General features: G+C 36.6%; 1 protein-coding gene and 1 pseudogene across 1 annotated transcript; both read left to right on the top strand.

Annotated features, from left to right (window-relative positions):
* The first annotated feature begins 3,801 nt into the window (after positions 1 to 3,801).
* Positions 3,802 to 3,901, top strand: LOC141625716 (small nucleolar RNA R71; annotated as a pseudogene).
* A 4,965-nt stretch (positions 3,902 to 8,866) lies between these two features.
* Positions 8,867 to 11,445, top strand: LOC141623897 (protein ENHANCED DISEASE RESISTANCE 2-like). Its single transcript, XM_074440052.1, has 2 exons — positions 8,867 to 9,402; positions 10,716 to 11,445. Exons 1-2 carry the CDS (start codon positions 9,021 to 9,023, stop codon positions 11,255 to 11,257), a joined length of 924 nt encoding a protein of 307 aa, XP_074296153.1. The 5' UTR covers positions 8,867 to 9,020; the 3' UTR covers positions 11,258 to 11,445.
* The last annotated feature ends 6,267 nt before the right edge of the window (positions 11,446 to 17,712 follow it).

Here is a 17,712-nt window from a genome sequence, read left to right as displayed (position 1 = left end):
TCCAAAGTGTCTTGACAAATAAACTTGGTAGCCACAATAGTCTTTTTAGCAAGGGATAAAAATGCATACCTATGAGCATCGGTTAGGAAAGTTACCTCCGGAAAATTTGGCAATTGTTCTATAACCGGAGTAGGTGTGGTAGCTTCCTCAATAGGAGTTGCGGTTTCTTGGATTTCCACCCTTGGTTGGGTCACTACCAAAGCCTTAGATGCAAGACGAGCTTGTTGTCTCTTTGATAAATTTGGAGTCTTGGGTGCCTTGGTACCGCCTTTGGTCCTTGCCATTGTATTCTCCTTCTCAAATTGGTATCAACAAACCAAGATTTTGCTTGAATGTTCCTTGCTTCCTCAAACTTTAACCAATTCCTCAATCAATTTAGAATTTTTGAATTTTTGCCCAAACCCTAGAAAATTGATTCAATTTGTGAGGAATTTGATGTTTAGATGGTCTTTTGTTGATAAAGGAGTGATTTAATCTTGTTTTGAGCAAGTTTTGTTTGAATGGTGGTGAATTTTGTTGAGAAATTGGTGTTTTTGAATGAGGGGAATGAGGGTTTAAGTGGGAGAAAAGGTGTGTGTTTGTGTTTTTGAAAGATAGAAATGAATTGGGAAGGAAGGGGTTGTCCCATGTTTTGCTTAAGTACAGGCCTGGGACGCTCGAATTCTTCACGGGACGCGCGGATCCTCTTACAGTATTTCTTGAAATTGCAAAACAGTGCCAGGACAAGCGGATCCTCCTCAGCTCGAGCGGATTTCTGCTAGGACGCTCGGATTTTTCCTGGGACGCGCAGATTTCCTTAAAAGAAAATTTGATAAATTTGGAACTTCCCAGGACGCGCGGATTCACTACAGCTCGAGCGTCCTGAAGTTGGGGACGAGCGGATTGAAGCTGGCTTGCGCAGATTTCCTTGCAGGATGTTTTCTTCAATTTAAACTTTCCCAGCTCCCACGTCCTAAGGTCAGGATGCGCGGATTGATGCTGGGGACGCTCGGATCCTCTTCAGCTCCCACGAGCTCAAGTCCGCTCGTGGGAATTCCTTTTCCGTGTCATTCTTTCTTCTTCTCCTTTGTTAAATGTTGTGGGTACACTACAAAGGCTTGGTTAGCCTAGGCATTTGCTATCCCCATACTTGGTCAAACACTACACATTAAAACACGTTAAAATACCTCCCTTACTTGCTCTCATGTCAAAAATCTTGATCAAAGCACAAAAATGCAAATCCAAAAATGACAAAGATGCAATAAAGGAAATAAAATGCGAGTTAAGGGGTTAGAATATTTATAAATGGTGGTTTAGGGAGGACTCCACCAAACTCCCATTCTTGGATGAGATGTCAAGGAGGCAAAGCCAAGGTGTTGTTGATGTTACTCAACACCTAGTAGAAGTAGTCGAAGGCTTGCTCATTTTCATGATAGAGGTCTTGGGTAGACCATTGCACATTGTTCTCTTCATTGTTGCATTCCAAGTCAAAGTGATGACAAGGATCAACAAAGTCTTGGTCTAAGGTCATTGCATTTCCAATATAAGGATTGACCAATCCTTCAAATTCATCGTCCTATAGACCACAAAGTTCACTAGCTTGTTCCCCAATGATGTCATGAGTTAACAAGAGCAACTCTCCTTTCTTGTTATCTTGGCCAATGAGGCCTTCTTCATTACTTGTCATGATGGGTGAGCTATTCAAGCTCTCATTGTTGTTGAAAATTCCTTACTCTCCGAATAGAGCTACTTAAAGGTCATCCACTTTCTTCTTCCATATGGGTGGTGTTTCTTTACCCATGGCTTGATCTTTGCATAGAGATTCTAACTTCTTTCTATCACTTTCTCGGCTATAGTGATCGACTATAAAGCATGGCGCATGTAGTCGGGGAACTCTCATTGTTTTGTCAAGATTGAAAATGATTGTCTCGTCCCCTACTTCAAGTGTGAGCTCTCTATGTTTCACATCGATTACCACTCCGGCGGTATGTAATAAAGGTTTTCTTAAGATGATAGGAATGTTGGAATCCTCCTCCATGTCTAAAATGACAAAGTCTACCGGGATGAAGAATTTGCCATTTCTCACGGGCACATCCTCCCATACCCCTAAAGGTATCTTTGTTGATCGATCCGCCATTTGAAGAGTGATGTTGGTGCATTTGATCTCTCTCATTCCTAGCCTCTTACATACCGAGTATGGCATGACACTTACACTTGTTCCAAGGTCACATAATGCTTTGTTGATTGTAGTGTCGCCAATGGTACATGGGATAGAAAAACTTCCCGAATCTTTGAGCTTTGGAGGGTAACTCCCTTGAAGAATAGCACTACTCACTTTGGTAAAGACAATAGTCTCTAATTTTTGGATGGATTTCTTCTTGGTAAGAATGTCTTTCATGTACTTTGCATAAACCGGAACATGATTGATCAATTCCGTGAATGGGATTGAGACTTCTAAGTTCTTCACAATTTCCATGAACTTTCCAAGTTGGTCATCAAGCTTAGGCTTAGCTTGGCGACTTGGGAATGGAAGTCTAATCACAATAGGCTCTTTTTCCTTAGCCTTTTCTTCATTCTTCTTCTTTAAAACTTCATTGGTGGTAGGATCTACCTCCTTAGAGTTCTCCACAACTCTTTGCTTGTCACTAGCATCCACAATATCTTCATCAATTGGCCTCTTCGACCCCTCATATCTTGTACCACTCCTCAAATAAATGGCACTAACCGTCTCATGTCTTGGGGGATTACCTTGAGGCGATAATTGCCCTTTTTGTTTTTGAGAGCTAGAAGATGCTAATTCGGTCATTTGAGTCTCTAACATTTTGGTGTGGGCAAGAATGTTGTTGATGGTGATCTCTTTAGCTTGGATATCTTTTTGCATTTGGGTGAAGAATTCTTGTTGGTTCTTTTGCATTGAAGGAATGCTTTTTGAACATCAAAGCTTTGGTCATTTGATTGGTTGTAGGAAGGTTGATTTAGGTAACCTTGACTTTGGTTGAAAAAGGGTCTTTGATCTTGGTTTCTCATTGGAGGTAGGGTGTATGTTTGTTGGAGGTTTTGGACATTTTGGCTCTTGTATGAAAGATTTGGATGAAATTTGATATTCTCATTATAGTAGTCGGAATAAGGGGTACCACTCTTGTATGCTTGGAAAGCATTAACTTGTCCATTTGTTCCCCTACATTCATTTTGATCATGTTTGATTGGTTGTAGGAAGCTTGATTTTGGTAACCTTGACTTTGGTTGAAAAAGGATCTTTGAGCTTGGTTTCTCATTGGAGGTAGGGTGTATGTTTGTTGGGGGTTTTGGACATTTTGGCTCTTGTATGAAATATTTGGATGAAATTTGCTATTCTCATTATAGTAGTTGGAATAAGGGGTACCACTCTTGTATGCTTGGAAAGCATTAACTTGTTCATTTGTTCCCCTACATTCATTTTGATCATGTCCCAAGGTTCCACAACTTTCACATACTCCACTTGGAATTGAGGATGATGCCACCATAGCATTGACATGTTGTTTGGGTGATTTGGAGGCTTCATCAAGCTTAGCCATGGCCTTCTCAAACTTCAAATTGCTGGTGTCGATATGAGCATTTAGTTGAGCACCCAATTGAGTGACGAAATCTACCTCATGCTTTCCTCCTCTTGTGGCCTTTCGAGGCCTACTATATTGGGAATTATGAACCGTCATCTCTTCGGTTTTGGCCCATGTTTGATTGTCATCAACTTCGGTAAACATCCCATTGGATCCCATATTAAGGACATTGCGTGAGTCTTCATATAGGCCGTTCCAAAATTGTTGCACAAAGAACCACTCACTAAGTCCATGGTGTGGACAAGAACGACAAGTGTCCTTAAATCTCTCCCATGCTTCATATAATGATTCTTCATCCCTTTGCTTGAACCCGGTGTTTTGGCTCTCAACATATTAGTCTTCTCCGGAGGATATAATTTCTTGTAGAAGGCAAGTTCTAGCTTCTTCCATGAATCAATACCAAGGGTAGCCTTGTCTAGGCTCTTCAACCATTGCTTTGCGGTACCGATCAAAGAAAAAGGAAATAACACCCATCGTATTTGGTCTTGAGTAACTCCGGTTTGAGAAATTGCATCACAATAGTCGCAAATAGTCTCCATATGTGAATGAGGGTCTTCACTAGGCATCCCTCCAAATTGACTTCTCTCAACTAATTGTATGAATGCGGATTTGGCTATGAAATTACCGGTTAAATGTGGTGGTGTAGGAGTACCGTTTGGTAGGTTCTCCTCGGTTGGTACAGAATGTAATGAAAATTTAGGCATTGTGGGTTGATTTTGTGGTGGGTTTTGAATTGGGTTATCCTCTCCTTCTCTTGCAAAAGGGTTGACAAACTCAATGTTATTTGTTTGAATGTCCAGAATCTCTCCAATACCTACAACTCTTGAAGTACCTCTAGCAACTCTTCTATTGTTGGTTAAGGTCCTTTCAATCTCGAAATCAATAGGTAATAAATTACCTTGTGATCTCCTAGTCGTGCAAAATATCAAACAACTCGAAAATAATTAGAACAACCTTGAGGAGATTGACTTCCCTAAGGTTAAGAAAGACACAACTAAAAACAATTAACGAAAATCAAATCAATTGAACACCGTCCCCGGCAACGGCGCCATTTTTTGCTCTGTTAAAACTCGTCGTCAAAAGCTACCAACCAAAACAATATTTATAACTTCACAAACTGCTCTTAGTAGAGAGGTAAGTAAAGGTCTGATCCCAAGGGATGGGTATTGATGTAGGATTTTCAATTGCAAGTAGCTATGTCTTAGGTGTCACAAATTGGGTTGAGATGGAATGTAATCTAAACTAATCAACAAGATGAATGTAATTTAATGTCTTAGCCTCTTACTGCACGCATTTCTATGTCATTCTCGTTGTTTTGTATTGTAAAATGCCCCGAATAGGCTACTTTGGTTTGTTTTGTTTCATTTGCAGGAATGGACCTCAAAGTGGTGAAATCGTGGCTCATTTAGTCCTTTTAGCTTGCATTTTAAGGAGATGAAGATTTAGAGCGGAATGTCGTACCTCGGGAAGCATGAAGGAGGTCCTTGGAAGCTAACCAAACGGAGTCCAAGCTTTTTTCAGTGGCTAACTGCTCGATCGAGAGCTATTGTGGTCGATCGAGTGGTTTTGACGGTAGTTGGAGTTCGATCGAGACCCTGCTGAGCTCGATCGAAGAAGGCCGACTTAGGAGTTTTCTATCGAAGGCTATGTATGTTCGATCGAAGGGATTGGCTGAAGATTTACTCGATCGAGAGGAATGAAATGCCTCGATCGAGTGATTTACTTATTTACTCGGGATTTTATTCCGTGTTATGTTTATTATTTTAGTTAATAATCCCTTCCCTATTTAAGGAAGAGGTCATTAGGTTAACAAACAGATTAGACTACGCTTAATTACTCTCTTTCTCTTAATCACTGCGGGAACTTCTTCTTTGCTACCTTTTGCCTCTTTATTCCGGATCTAAACTTTGTAATCCTTCTCTACTCTTTAATCTTAATTTAATTCTTTTGTTTGCTCTTAATCTTTGTTCTCTCATCTTTGTTTTACTTTTCTTATTAGTAATTTATGCTTCATCTTTGTTATTCATCTATCATACCTTTCTTTAGTATATTCAATGTTGTTATTGTTTATGCCATTAATAGCATGAGTAGCTAAATTCCCTTATGTTGGGATTAGGGGAGCCATGGTAGTGAGTTGACGATCTTGTGAATAAGCCAGATGATTAATTAAGAGAACTGATTCTTTAACAAAATAACTATAATTGTTTAGTTGAGTGCACGCTTCTAAACCCGTTAAATTGGTTAAATTCAATCCTAGATCGGAAGATTGGAATGAACAGACCTATTATGAACAGTAGACTACCTTAATGAGGACAGAAGTTAAGTTGGTTGTTTTCTAGGGTGGATAGCGGACCGGAAGGACCTTTCCCTTACCCTTCTCGCATTAGATCGTCTGAACTATTTATGACTAAGTTAGTAAACTGCCATGGTGAACCGAATTCCTAGAATTCTTCTCTTTATCTGATCATATACTTTGCTCATCCTTGCTTTTACTACTCTTTTCTCTTATTCTCTTGCCTTCACCACTTTTAGTTTAGAAATCAATTTAAAACCCCATTTGTTACCAGACAGACTTAGATTAGCAGATAGATATAAGAGCCTCCCTGTGGAGATCGACCTTACTTCCGCTAACTTCTGTTAGTAGTCTTAGGTATTTATTTTTGGTATTAAACGACGGTATCACAAAGTAAAGCAAATAAAGGGGTTGTAAATAATTGATTAAAAGCACTAGGGTGTCATAGGTTCATAGGAGATTCATGGAAATAGATTATACAAACATGTTCTCAAATAGATACAAGCACTTATTGTTGTGATGGGATTTAGTGTATATCTTACAATCCCTAGGAAGATTTAGGTCTCGGAGCCGAGTCGTCTAGACTGTAAAACACCTACAAGTCGACTTAGTCTCCTTCTATTCAACTCTATGCATGGTCTAATGAGGCTCGAGTTGGTTTATTTCTTACAAGCCTCATTGAAAAGATAAGAGATGGGTAAAAAATGCAATGATTCATAGGCTCGCATTTCATCAAACATAACAAGTGCATAGGTTGAAATCACAACAAGCAAGCAATTTAATTATGAAAACATATTAGATTAAGCATAGATCAATTCCCATGTTTGTTTCCCCTAATTCCCCATTAACCATAGCTAAAGGACTACTCACTCATGATCAAGTTTAGCATGCTAATAAGGTTGTCAATCATACTAACAAAGCAAAACATGATGAATAAATGATGTGATTAACAATAATTAAACAAGGGTAAAAAGGGATTATACCTATGGAGATGATCCAAATAATAAAGCAAAGAATAATAGAAGTAATCTTGATGATTGATGGAAGGTTGTCAATCCTCCAATAAACCCCAATAATCTTCTAATTACCCAACTAAACTAAGAACAATTGAGAAATTAAGGAAAGATTAAGATGTGATTAATATTGAGAAGTGTATTACAACTAAATTAAGACTAAATTAAGATGATATTAAGAGTTGATTAAGAGTTCATGATAATCTAGGTACTACAATGGGGTATTTATACTAAAATTAAGTACAAGGATTAGGGTTACTAAGGGCTTAAATGACTATTAAGACTCTAAGAGAAGCTTCAAGATTTGCAACTCCCACCAGGATCCGCTCGTCCTCACCTGATGCACGGCTGGTCCTGTAAGAAGATCCGCTCGGGCTGGCAGTCGGGACGCTCGGATCGTGCTCTGGTATGCTCGTCCTGAGCTCAAGCCGCTCGGATCGTGGCACAGGGTTCTCCTCTTGTTTGGCTCCTTAACCGCGGGGATCGTGTTGGGGATGCAAGGATCTTTTCATCATTGTCCATTTCACTTTATTTATTTGCTTAGGCCTCTAGTGTCGGTCTCCTCTTCGATGCTTGGTCATTAGATGCGTTCCATTTAGCTCCATTTCGCTCCATAAATGCAAGGTTAGCGATCCTCTCCTACCAAGGATACAAAACCTCAAAGAATATGCAAAATGAGAAACTAAAGATAATAAATGACCCTAATAGGTGCTAGAAAGCATGGGAACGAGGTTAATTCGGGGACTAAATGTGCTCAAATATGAGTCACATCAATAGGATATCAATTTACACCTTAACAATTCTCCCCTCAAACCAAGGACCATCATCTTGACTCGGAACCTTGACCTCCATGGAGAACTCCCCACACTTTTACTAAATATTTGAAGTGTTTTTTCTACTAATTGGAGACTAGAACACAAGACCACTTGGAATATAAACCACAACTACTTTACCACTGGTTCGCTTAAATCTCATACCTACATTATGTTGTTATTTTGTTTTAAACAGTTCCAATTCCTTTCATGGGAATTGTGCTACACTTGCGTACCTAATTCCTCTGCCTCCAATATGCCTTTGGATTGGGTCCACATCTAGTGTCTCAAGTACTCAACGTGTCACGTCGGACCGCCTTTAGACTTAGCATTGACCGTTTTTTTATTGCCTTCGTTAAGCCTCAGCCCGCCACACTGAGCCCACCACATCGAGTCACTGAAGGTCTTCTCTTGGATGATCATGTCTTATCGCCATAAGACCTATGTCACCTTTCACGAACATATAAGCTTTCCCTCGAGCGAGAATACATTGATTGTTTCCGAAATGGTAGGGAGTGTTTAATTTTTGGGTAAGATTAAATTGTCCATCAAATGCATCCCTAAAATAGACAGGTAAACAACTGATCGAGGCAATCAAAATGAAACAGGTAAATAAATGAACGGGACGTAGGGAGTATATCCATCGCAAACTTGTGACCAGTCAAGTATCACTCACCCACAATATGGCTAGATAACACAAAAATCAGAGTGCCTAAGGAGTCATAAATAATTTACTAGTCTTTATCTACTCATGTTGATTTTATTTGACCTGTTATAAGCTTGTGACGGCTATTGTCCGTCACAAATGAGAATTTGTGTTAAATTTTTTGTTCTAAGAAGCGTAGAAAATAAAGGAAAAAGTGAAATAGCATACATCCGAGAAACTCGGTTTTGAGCAGTCCACATTCATTCATTGAGCACAAATTCTCATTTGTGACGGCACCTATCCGTCACTCTTGAGTGACGGATACCATTTTACCTCATAAAGTACCCACTTTTTCTCTCTCTGCAACACTATTCATGTGGTCCCCTTTCTCCACTAACCTATTTTGTTACCATTTTATCTCACAAAATATCCGTCACAAATGGTGACCCGTCACAGGGGAGATCAATTGTTCATTGAGATACTACTCTGAACCTTCCTAAACACAATCTCGTCATCATCTCCTACTCACCTAAACACTAGGTGCACAATACTCGTGACAGCTTAACCCGATTCGGAGAGAAAATCTTGCCTCATTCTTAGTTTACACTCTCTAGAGAGAGAAAATATTATACTACTTATTTAACAACTATAGTCAATAATTAATTAATAATAAAAATAATAATGTGCACGCCCATGCCCAGTAAAACCCCCGCCACCACAACCGCCGACGATGCGACGGCTTCAAACACAGGAGACTGGAGAGAAGAGACTATAAACGGCGGATCACTACGCCACGTGGAACTTAACGGATCCAACGGTTGGGCGTCGCCACCGGGTGACCGCTTCACCCTCCGATCTAAACACTATATGACTAAGAAGACTAAGTGTCCTGCCGGTGACTACTTGCTCAAGCCCACCGCCGTTGACTGGCTTAGGTCGTCGACCAAGCTCGAGCACGTGCTCTCACGTCCTGATAATCGCGTTATGCACGTGCTCAAGGGCTACCACGCACGTGGCCAGTTTCTCAAGAGTTTTGTCTTTGCTATTAATCTTCAAGTCCCAGGTTTGTGTTTTTTTTTCACTCTTTTTATCTTTGATTTTTCTGCTGTTTACTTTGACCATGTTGACTTGTTCATTTTATCTTGTTACTCCCTTTGTCCCAATCATTTGTTTGCATTGGAGAATTATGAAATGCAGTGTTGTTTTGTTTGATTGTACAAGACGGAGAAACCTAGATTATGGTAATTATGGTTGAGTGTCACTGTCACTGTCACGTCATATCAAGCTGCAGTCTTTAGGTGGATCGGAAGCAATATGGAATGATTTTTTTTTTTTTTTTTGGTCGAGCACATGAATACATTGATTGTTTCCGAAATTGTTCAAGTTAGCTAACCCAGAATACGAGCTTGATTTGTGGGAAATGGGGAATTGAAATGACGGGAAATGTTTACCAAGGTTCCACTTCCCTCCCTCCCTCCCTCCCTCCTATGCTCCTAATTCCTTTCAAATATGCTATGTTAGGGGAATTGTAACGACAGGAAATGTTTACCTTCATTTCGTTGCCTCCATTCATTTTTCTAATCAAACGAGTGTAATTCTTTCGCTCCTTACTCTCTATCCAAACAAAGGGTTATAAAATTATTCTGTTGATGAATTTGGCAATTCAAGCTTGATTCATTCCATGAAAGTGAATTTTTATTTCAGTTGACGTCATACTGTAGTTTTAAATGCACCCCTAGGCAGAGGGCACAAAGTGATGCTGAGGTATGGAGCACAGTTTCGGACTTTGGGGCACAATTTCTACATATTTACGACGGAATAGTTCTTTTATTTGATCATTCTTTCTCAATCTAATATATCTTTCGCTGCCATTTGTTTTCTAAAGTGTTATTGCTTCTTAGTAATTCAAAGCCAACAATTTCTATATATTTACCACGGAATAGTTCTTTTATTTGATCATTCTTTCTCAATCTAATATATCGTTCTCTGCCATTTGTTTTCTAAAGTGTTATTGCGTCTTAGAAATTAAAAGCCAATTATATAATTCACGCAGAGGACTATCTGTTACAGTAAAGTGTACCTGTGTCTGTGTCACTGTGTGAGGTGTTTGCCTTAGATGCGTTGTGCCGTTGTTACTATGTGAAAAATAGAACCTATATAGATATAGTAAGAGACTAAAGGATATATATGATTTGGAATTGCTCTTTTTAATCGTCTTCCGATTACTAAGTTGGTGATCATGAGTAATAATGCCAAAGTTGTGCATAATTCTATAAATGTCCTCTTGTTTCACTACTTTCTCCTACAATAGGCACTAGCCTTTAAATTGTGAAATGATGTTTTTTTTTTTTTTTATATTATATATGTTGGGTGTAGGGAGGGAGTATCATAGCGCGGTATTCTACTTCTCCACAGATGAGCCAATCCAACCAGGTTCATTGTTAGACCATTTCATAAATGGAGATGATGCATTCAGAAATAGCCGGCTGAAGATGGTAAATCTGATAGTGAAGGGGCCATGGCTTGTAAAAAAGGCTGTAGGTAACTATAGTGCTTGTTTATTAGGGAAGGCGCTTACGTGCCGGTATCATAGGGGGCCTAATTACTTAGAAATTGATGTGGACTTATCAAGCTCGAAGATAGCTGGTGCAATGGTTCATTTGGCACTCGGGTATGTGACCTCGGTGTCGATTGACATGGGATTTCTTGTGGAGGCTCAAAGTGAGGAGGAACTGCCGGAGAAGTTGATTGGGGCAGTCAGGATTTGTCAAATGGAAATGAATTCAGCTGCCGTTGTTGACTCTACTAGTACAGCATCGTCTAATTTAGTTGGGGTTAATGTAGGAAAGTCGGGACTTGCTAAGGTGAATCATGTTGATGGTGAGAGTGAGACCAGTGATAATAATCATGTTTCATGAGATTCAGATGCAGCAGGGGGTATCAAGATGTTGGTAGTGGACAGAAGTCGGTAATTAGTTTATATTGTTATTTATTAAATTCAATTCTTGTAAATTGTGGCTTTATTCCCCTTAAAGCTGGGATGAGAAACAGAATTATGTAGCCTGAAAATGACGAGTAATAATAAAATACAGGTAGCCTTTTGATATTTATGGGAATTGAATTGGCGTAAATTTGTGAAAGGCAAATTCTGAAGGAGGCCTTTGGGTCTTGCTTATTCCTCACCCTCTCTCTTCATCCACTACTCCTGGTCCAGTATTTTGGCTACCATGTCGGCAACTTAAAGCCGTCATCCTGCCCATAGCACCATGACCATTCTCAATCAGTCTACTTATAATACCCCCTAACCACGTCTATGGCACCATTTGATTCAGGGTTAAAGCTGGGTGCTGAAAAAGACCCCAAACCGTTCTTTGGATAAAAGTTCAATGAAGTTCGGCGAGATAAAGGGTGGGTTGGGCAGCTGCATTGATCGCATTGTAGTAATGTTAGGTGGTGGTTGGGCGACAGGGTGGGACAATGTTGGGTGCATGGGCAGTTATGCGGTGGTGTCGTGGTATTATAGGTGGTGGCTGGGGCGATTCATCATTCGTGTGAAGGATCATGTGTCTTCTACTGTTTTGCAAATTGTCTTGTTCAAAATCTTGTGAAGGATTTTGTTCAAAACCAGTAGGACAAAATGTAACAAATGGAACAAAATGTATTACATATAAAACCACCCCTCAAATTTTTTACCAGTTCTTGAATGTTGTTGATGGGAGTGATTTTGTAAATAGGTTTCTCAAGTTGTATTTTGATGAAATTCGTTGAACGGTAGTCACACATTCCTTTTAAAGCTTGCGAAATAAAGAATTATGGGTAATATCTCTGTAATTATTTGTGGGAAATTACTATAATTATTTTTTTAAATAATTGTCTATGAATTTATTTCTTATTAGGTAGATCACGCGTTTCGCACGGTCTGTTTTAAAATTTTATTACTATAATTGAAGAAAAATAATCTATTTCATATATGACCTTTAATATTTTTACTTTTAATAAAAATAAATAAATTTTTCTCAAATAATTTTTTTAGGTTTAATTTCAATCTTTAAAATAAAATACATATAATTTTAATTAAAACTAATAAGTGATAATTAATTATTCATGATCAACGTTTTATAAATAAATTTATGTCTGATCAAATATCATATTAATTAAAATAAAAGTTATTCGAATAACGCAACAATCACATTAAGTTTTCAAATTATATCATTTTACGTTCATTATGTTTCAAATCAATTAATATTTGTTCAAAATGATGTGAATATAATTTTATGTAATTTTTAATTTTTTATGTATAACGTGTGATATTTATGTATCAAACATACATGGTCCAAACTCAACTTATCAAATGTTTTGATTATATCGTGCATGTGATATGTGTCAAACATATTTATAAGAAATTTGTACCTTTTGTTTTTTTTAAACAACTATATATAATGATGTTTAACCGTTTACCGACCTGTAAACAAAATAGGTTGAACTTTCTCAAATATTATTTTTTGAGATTTAACTTCAAAATATTTAAAAAATAACATATAAAATATTTAACTAAAAGTAATATTAAGTTAGTCATAATCAATATTTTATACTTGACGTATACATATTTAGTTGAAGATATTAAAGAAAAATGTAACGTGTTTTCTACTCTTTCATGTCGTTTATAATACTATATTACTTAATAATCATTACTTTTGTTTTGATTATTCAAATGCACTATCGATCACTGTGTACATACATACTCATACCCATATTCGTTATGACACTATTTAAACCTATCAAAATCTCTTATGTATTCAATTTCTCGAAATATAATTATTTTCATTTCCACACTATAAAAACTTATCTCTTAGTAGTTTTCTTTAAGTTTTGTTTTTAATAAATAAAATACTTCTTCCAAATATATTTTTCTTAATGGATTTCATGGTCTAAGTTTAATAACATTCTCAAAATATTTTTTTAAGTAAATGTAAGACATTGTGATCGACACCCACTTTAATCATCTCTACATATCAAAATGTTTCAATAAATATGATGAAAATTATACTCAATTGAAAGCATTTTTCGCAATGAATATAATTATTTACATTTTAGAATTTTTATCAAAATAATTTTTTAATAAATTTAGAATCAAATCACCGTAATTATTTAATATAATATTATAATAAAATTTATTAAACTATAATTAATATTTTGATGAGATTTATACACCATTTATTATGTTTATATTAAATGATTAGCTTTAATTAATGCTTGTCATTAAGGCTATATATGACACGTGGCGCATCCACAATATTTCAACCCGATTATATATATATATATATATATATATATATATATATATATATATATATATATATATATATATATATATATATATATATATATAGTCGGGATCATGTGAGAACTCCTAAATATTTGCGGATTGCGGAATCAATACAATATCACGCTTTATTCAATACAATATCAGAGGTTCTTCAATAAAATATCACAAAAACAGCCAAAAAAAACAAAAGAAATCCCCGCGGGTCGCGGGAAATCCCCGCGGGTCGCCCGTGTTTTTTTCCCCTCCCTTCCCCTTTCTTGGCTACGTGTCGTGATCTAGGCCCTCCATTTTTGGATCCAATGGCTGAGATTGATCCGCAATCCTCAAATATATGAGGTATACTCACATGATCTCATTCATATATATATATATATATATATATATATATATATATATATATTTAGGATCCGGTGAGAACGATCACTCGGTGAAAACGGTGAGAACAACCTTCCTTCCTTGGATAATATGAGATGATACGTTGAGATCATACACCTACCCCACGTCATATTCTCATTTAAATTCAACAACTTACCCCAAACTCCTTCTCGACACCTCACTAACCTAGCCTACCACCACCACAACCACCGCCAGCCACCACTGCCTCACCGCCAGTCATCACCGACGACGTCGACATCATCATCCACCCCGAAAATCAGCGACGACATCACCAACCATGAAGAACGACGCCGACAACTTCACAAGCCACCGTCTTCTTCTTCTTATCCTCCTTCTCAAACATTACTTAATCAACTTCACAAGCCATCATCATTCATCTCTTTTTTGTTTGATAATTGATGTATGATGTATTGTGGCGTGAAAATTGAGATTGCACCTGAACTGCTGAAGTCTAATTCCAGAAGGAAGTAGAAAGGAGCTTTGACATCGTGTAATTGAACCGTTAATTCACCTGGCAATAAGCTAATAACATCCACTGAATTCAACAATTATTGTGTATTCAATTTGGGTTGTTTTTCGGCCAATATTACAAGGGATTCATCACCACTTCGCTTCTTCTTTCCCTCCCTCCGACTCCGTTACCGCTCTAAATTTCGCAAATCGCCGTCGTCTAGGGTTTCAAATTGAAAAGATTTTACAATTGAACTAGTGTTTGAGAGCTGTTTTGATGTGAAGTCGAGGGAGTAGTGTGAGATAGGAATCGAATAGAGAGAAAACGTCATTAATTTTGCTTGTTTTCGTGCGGGTATCAAATGAATTGTTGATTGTGCACTTGTTTGATGTTTTTGTTTCTGGTTCGTGCTTTCTCTTCATTGAACCTAAAAATGGCAATTTATGAGTGGTTCTTTACTTTCCTATGAGCTTCAAAATGGTGATTTATTAATGCATTTACCCAGAAATTCTAGAGAATTATTGCAGGATATATACTTTGTTTAATAAAGTCCATAAGCTATTATATCAAGCAAAGGATGATAATATCGCCCCTGATGATCTTGAGTGAAATATGGTCCACCTGAATCCTGAGATCGATATCTCTAAAACTTCATCGTGAGCCCGTCGAAAAGTTAAGACTCTCTATAAACTGATTAAGAATGTTTTCTGGCCGGAGTTACGCCGTCATCTGGCCTGATAGCTAGTTATGCGCCGGCGACGTCTGGCATAAGTAGTTGTCGGGTCCGTTCGATTCCTAATGGCAGCGGAAAGTTACTAGTACTAATATTAGTGTTTTTAATTCAAATTGTGGGTAGTGGAGTGAAATAAAAGGTGATATATATATATATATATATACATATATATATATATATATACATATATATATATATATACATATACATATATATATATATATATATATATATATATATATATATATATATATATATATATATACATATACATATATATATATACATATATATATTAGCGTTGTAGTTTACGTCTCCGGTCACTGCGGTTACCACGGAGAAGATTGAGGAAAGTGTAACTAGGATCCGAAAAAGTGTAACTACATTATTGTAAAGTGTATCTAAAATTTATATGAAAAAATGTATCTATTTCATTTTGCAAAAAAAAAAAAAAAAAAAAAAAAAAACGTATATGACATTTGGTTAAAAAAAAATCTATCAAAAAATTATACCTATGCTAGCAAAAAGTGTAGCTACATTCTTTAAAAAATTTACATAGAATGAAAGTCAAACGTGTACCTAAGATAAAAAAAAAAGTGTATATAGAATTCACTTAAAAATTGTACCTAGAATAAAAAAGTGTATCTATATTCTTAAAATGTGTGTATATAGAATTTTGGTAAAAAAGTGTACCTATTTTATTTAAAAGTGTATATGAGATTTGGTAAAAAAAAATTAAAACAAAAAGTGTATCTACATCCTTAAAATGCGTATATAGAATTTTGGTAAAAAGTGTACCTACTTTAGTTAAAAGTGTATATGAGATTTGGTAAAAAAAAAAAAATATGTATCTACATTCTTAAAATGCGTATATAGAATTTTGGTAAAAAGTGTACCTACTTTAGTTAAAAGTGTATATGAGATTTGGTAAAAAAAAAAAAAAAAAAAAAAAAGTGTATCTACATTCTTAAAATGCGTATATAGAATTTTGGTAAAAAGTGTACCTACTTTAGTTAAAAGTGTACATGGGATGTGGTAAAAAAAAAAGTGCACCTTTTATATATACTAGTCGTTGCACCACGCCCTTCGGGCGCGGTGTCCTAATTTATCGAAATGTTACGTGTAAGTTACTCAGAATTATTTTAATAGAAATGGACAAGATCCATCATATATTTAGAATTTGTCGAACAAGCATAGTATTTATTACATAATTGGCGAAATTTCTTGAAAACACGATATCTAATTCCAACTAATTAGAGAATACTTGCCGGCAAATAGAAGGCGAAATAACAGCGACGCTAAGGCACAATCGTTTTTTTTTTGGGTCAAACGGGCATAAAGAGCCTCATAACAATACGAGAGGACAAAATGAACGTTGACGGATGGAAACACAATACGCTTGTTTTTGAGGATTCTATAAGCTCTTCAAGGAAATGAAATTGCAAGTATGTTCCACCAAAATCACCTGTAAGAATAATAAAAAAAATCATTGATCAAGTGTGGATATACCAATCCCATGAAATGCTTTAAGAGAAGATGAAATTTGGTAGAGGTGAATTGTAAAATGTGTGGGTGAGACTAAAAGAGGGAAAACCGATGAGCTATTGTGTCGCGTGTTTAGCCCGGATAAGGAAGGAGAAATATTTTATGAGGGAAATTTTGGAGACATGTGCTTTGCACACTTGTGAATAGTCTAGCACTATTCCTAAGCAATAATTTTAGAAGTTGTTATATTTTGAGAGGTTATAGATATTCTAATGTATCTAGTGCCTTCTCACCGTTCTCACCGAATGACCGTTCTCACCGGATCCCACCTTTCTCTCTCTCTCTCTCTCTCTCTCTCTCTCTCTCTATATATATATATATATATATATATATATATATATATATATATATATATATATATATATATATATATACGAGAGAGAGAGAGAGAGGCAAGATCCGGTGAGTCCACCTATATTTTTGAGTCCCATAAGTCCACTTTATGTATCACGCACTACACATAACAATATCACGAATATTTTTTTTTCGAAATTTGTTTTTTTAATTTTTTTTTTCGAATTTAAGTCCCATGGCTGAGATTTAATTACTGCTGTAAGCAAATAAAATCAGTTTAGTACTCGCCTTAACAGCGTTGTGCTAGTAGAAAATAGGGGATGCAGAATAAGCAAGGTGATAAATTTGATCAACCTCAACCAACAACGGCCCTGTGACATCTGCAGACAACAAAGACCATATAAAAATTCCTACTCGAAAAATACCAGTGATAGTTTAAGATGAGAAGTGAGTTGCATAAAGCTTTCTGTGACATGCACGCACACCGCATTCTGTAGCAATAATTAACCAGTATGAACTGGAAAGGCATCTGAACAAAACTGAGGGACACATAGACCGATGTTACTGTGTCTCATATAAATTCTTTAAGAAGACAAGCTCAAGTGAAACATATAGCAAAGTTGTAATA

The sequence above is a fragment of the Silene latifolia genome, chromosome X (genome assembly GCF_048544455.1).
Source record: "Silene latifolia isolate original U9 population chromosome X, ASM4854445v1, whole genome shotgun sequence".
NCBI lineage: Eukaryota > Viridiplantae > Streptophyta > Magnoliopsida > Caryophyllales > Caryophyllaceae > Silene > Silene latifolia.
The sequence above is the reverse complement of the archived record's forward strand: the minus strand, read 5'-3'. Positions and strand labels throughout refer to the sequence as shown.

What these genes read in the sequence shown, in the direction of transcription:
- LOC141623897 (XM_074440052.1), top strand. Translation starts at nt 9,021, where the DNA reads ATGTGCACGCCCATGCCCAGTAAAACCCCCGCCACCACAACCGCCGAC. An exon ending in TATTAATCTTCAAGTCCCAG is followed by an intron (nt 9,403 to 10,715) that starts GTTTGTGTTTTT and finishes TGTTGGGTGTAG; the next exon opens with GGAGGGAGTATCATAGCGCG.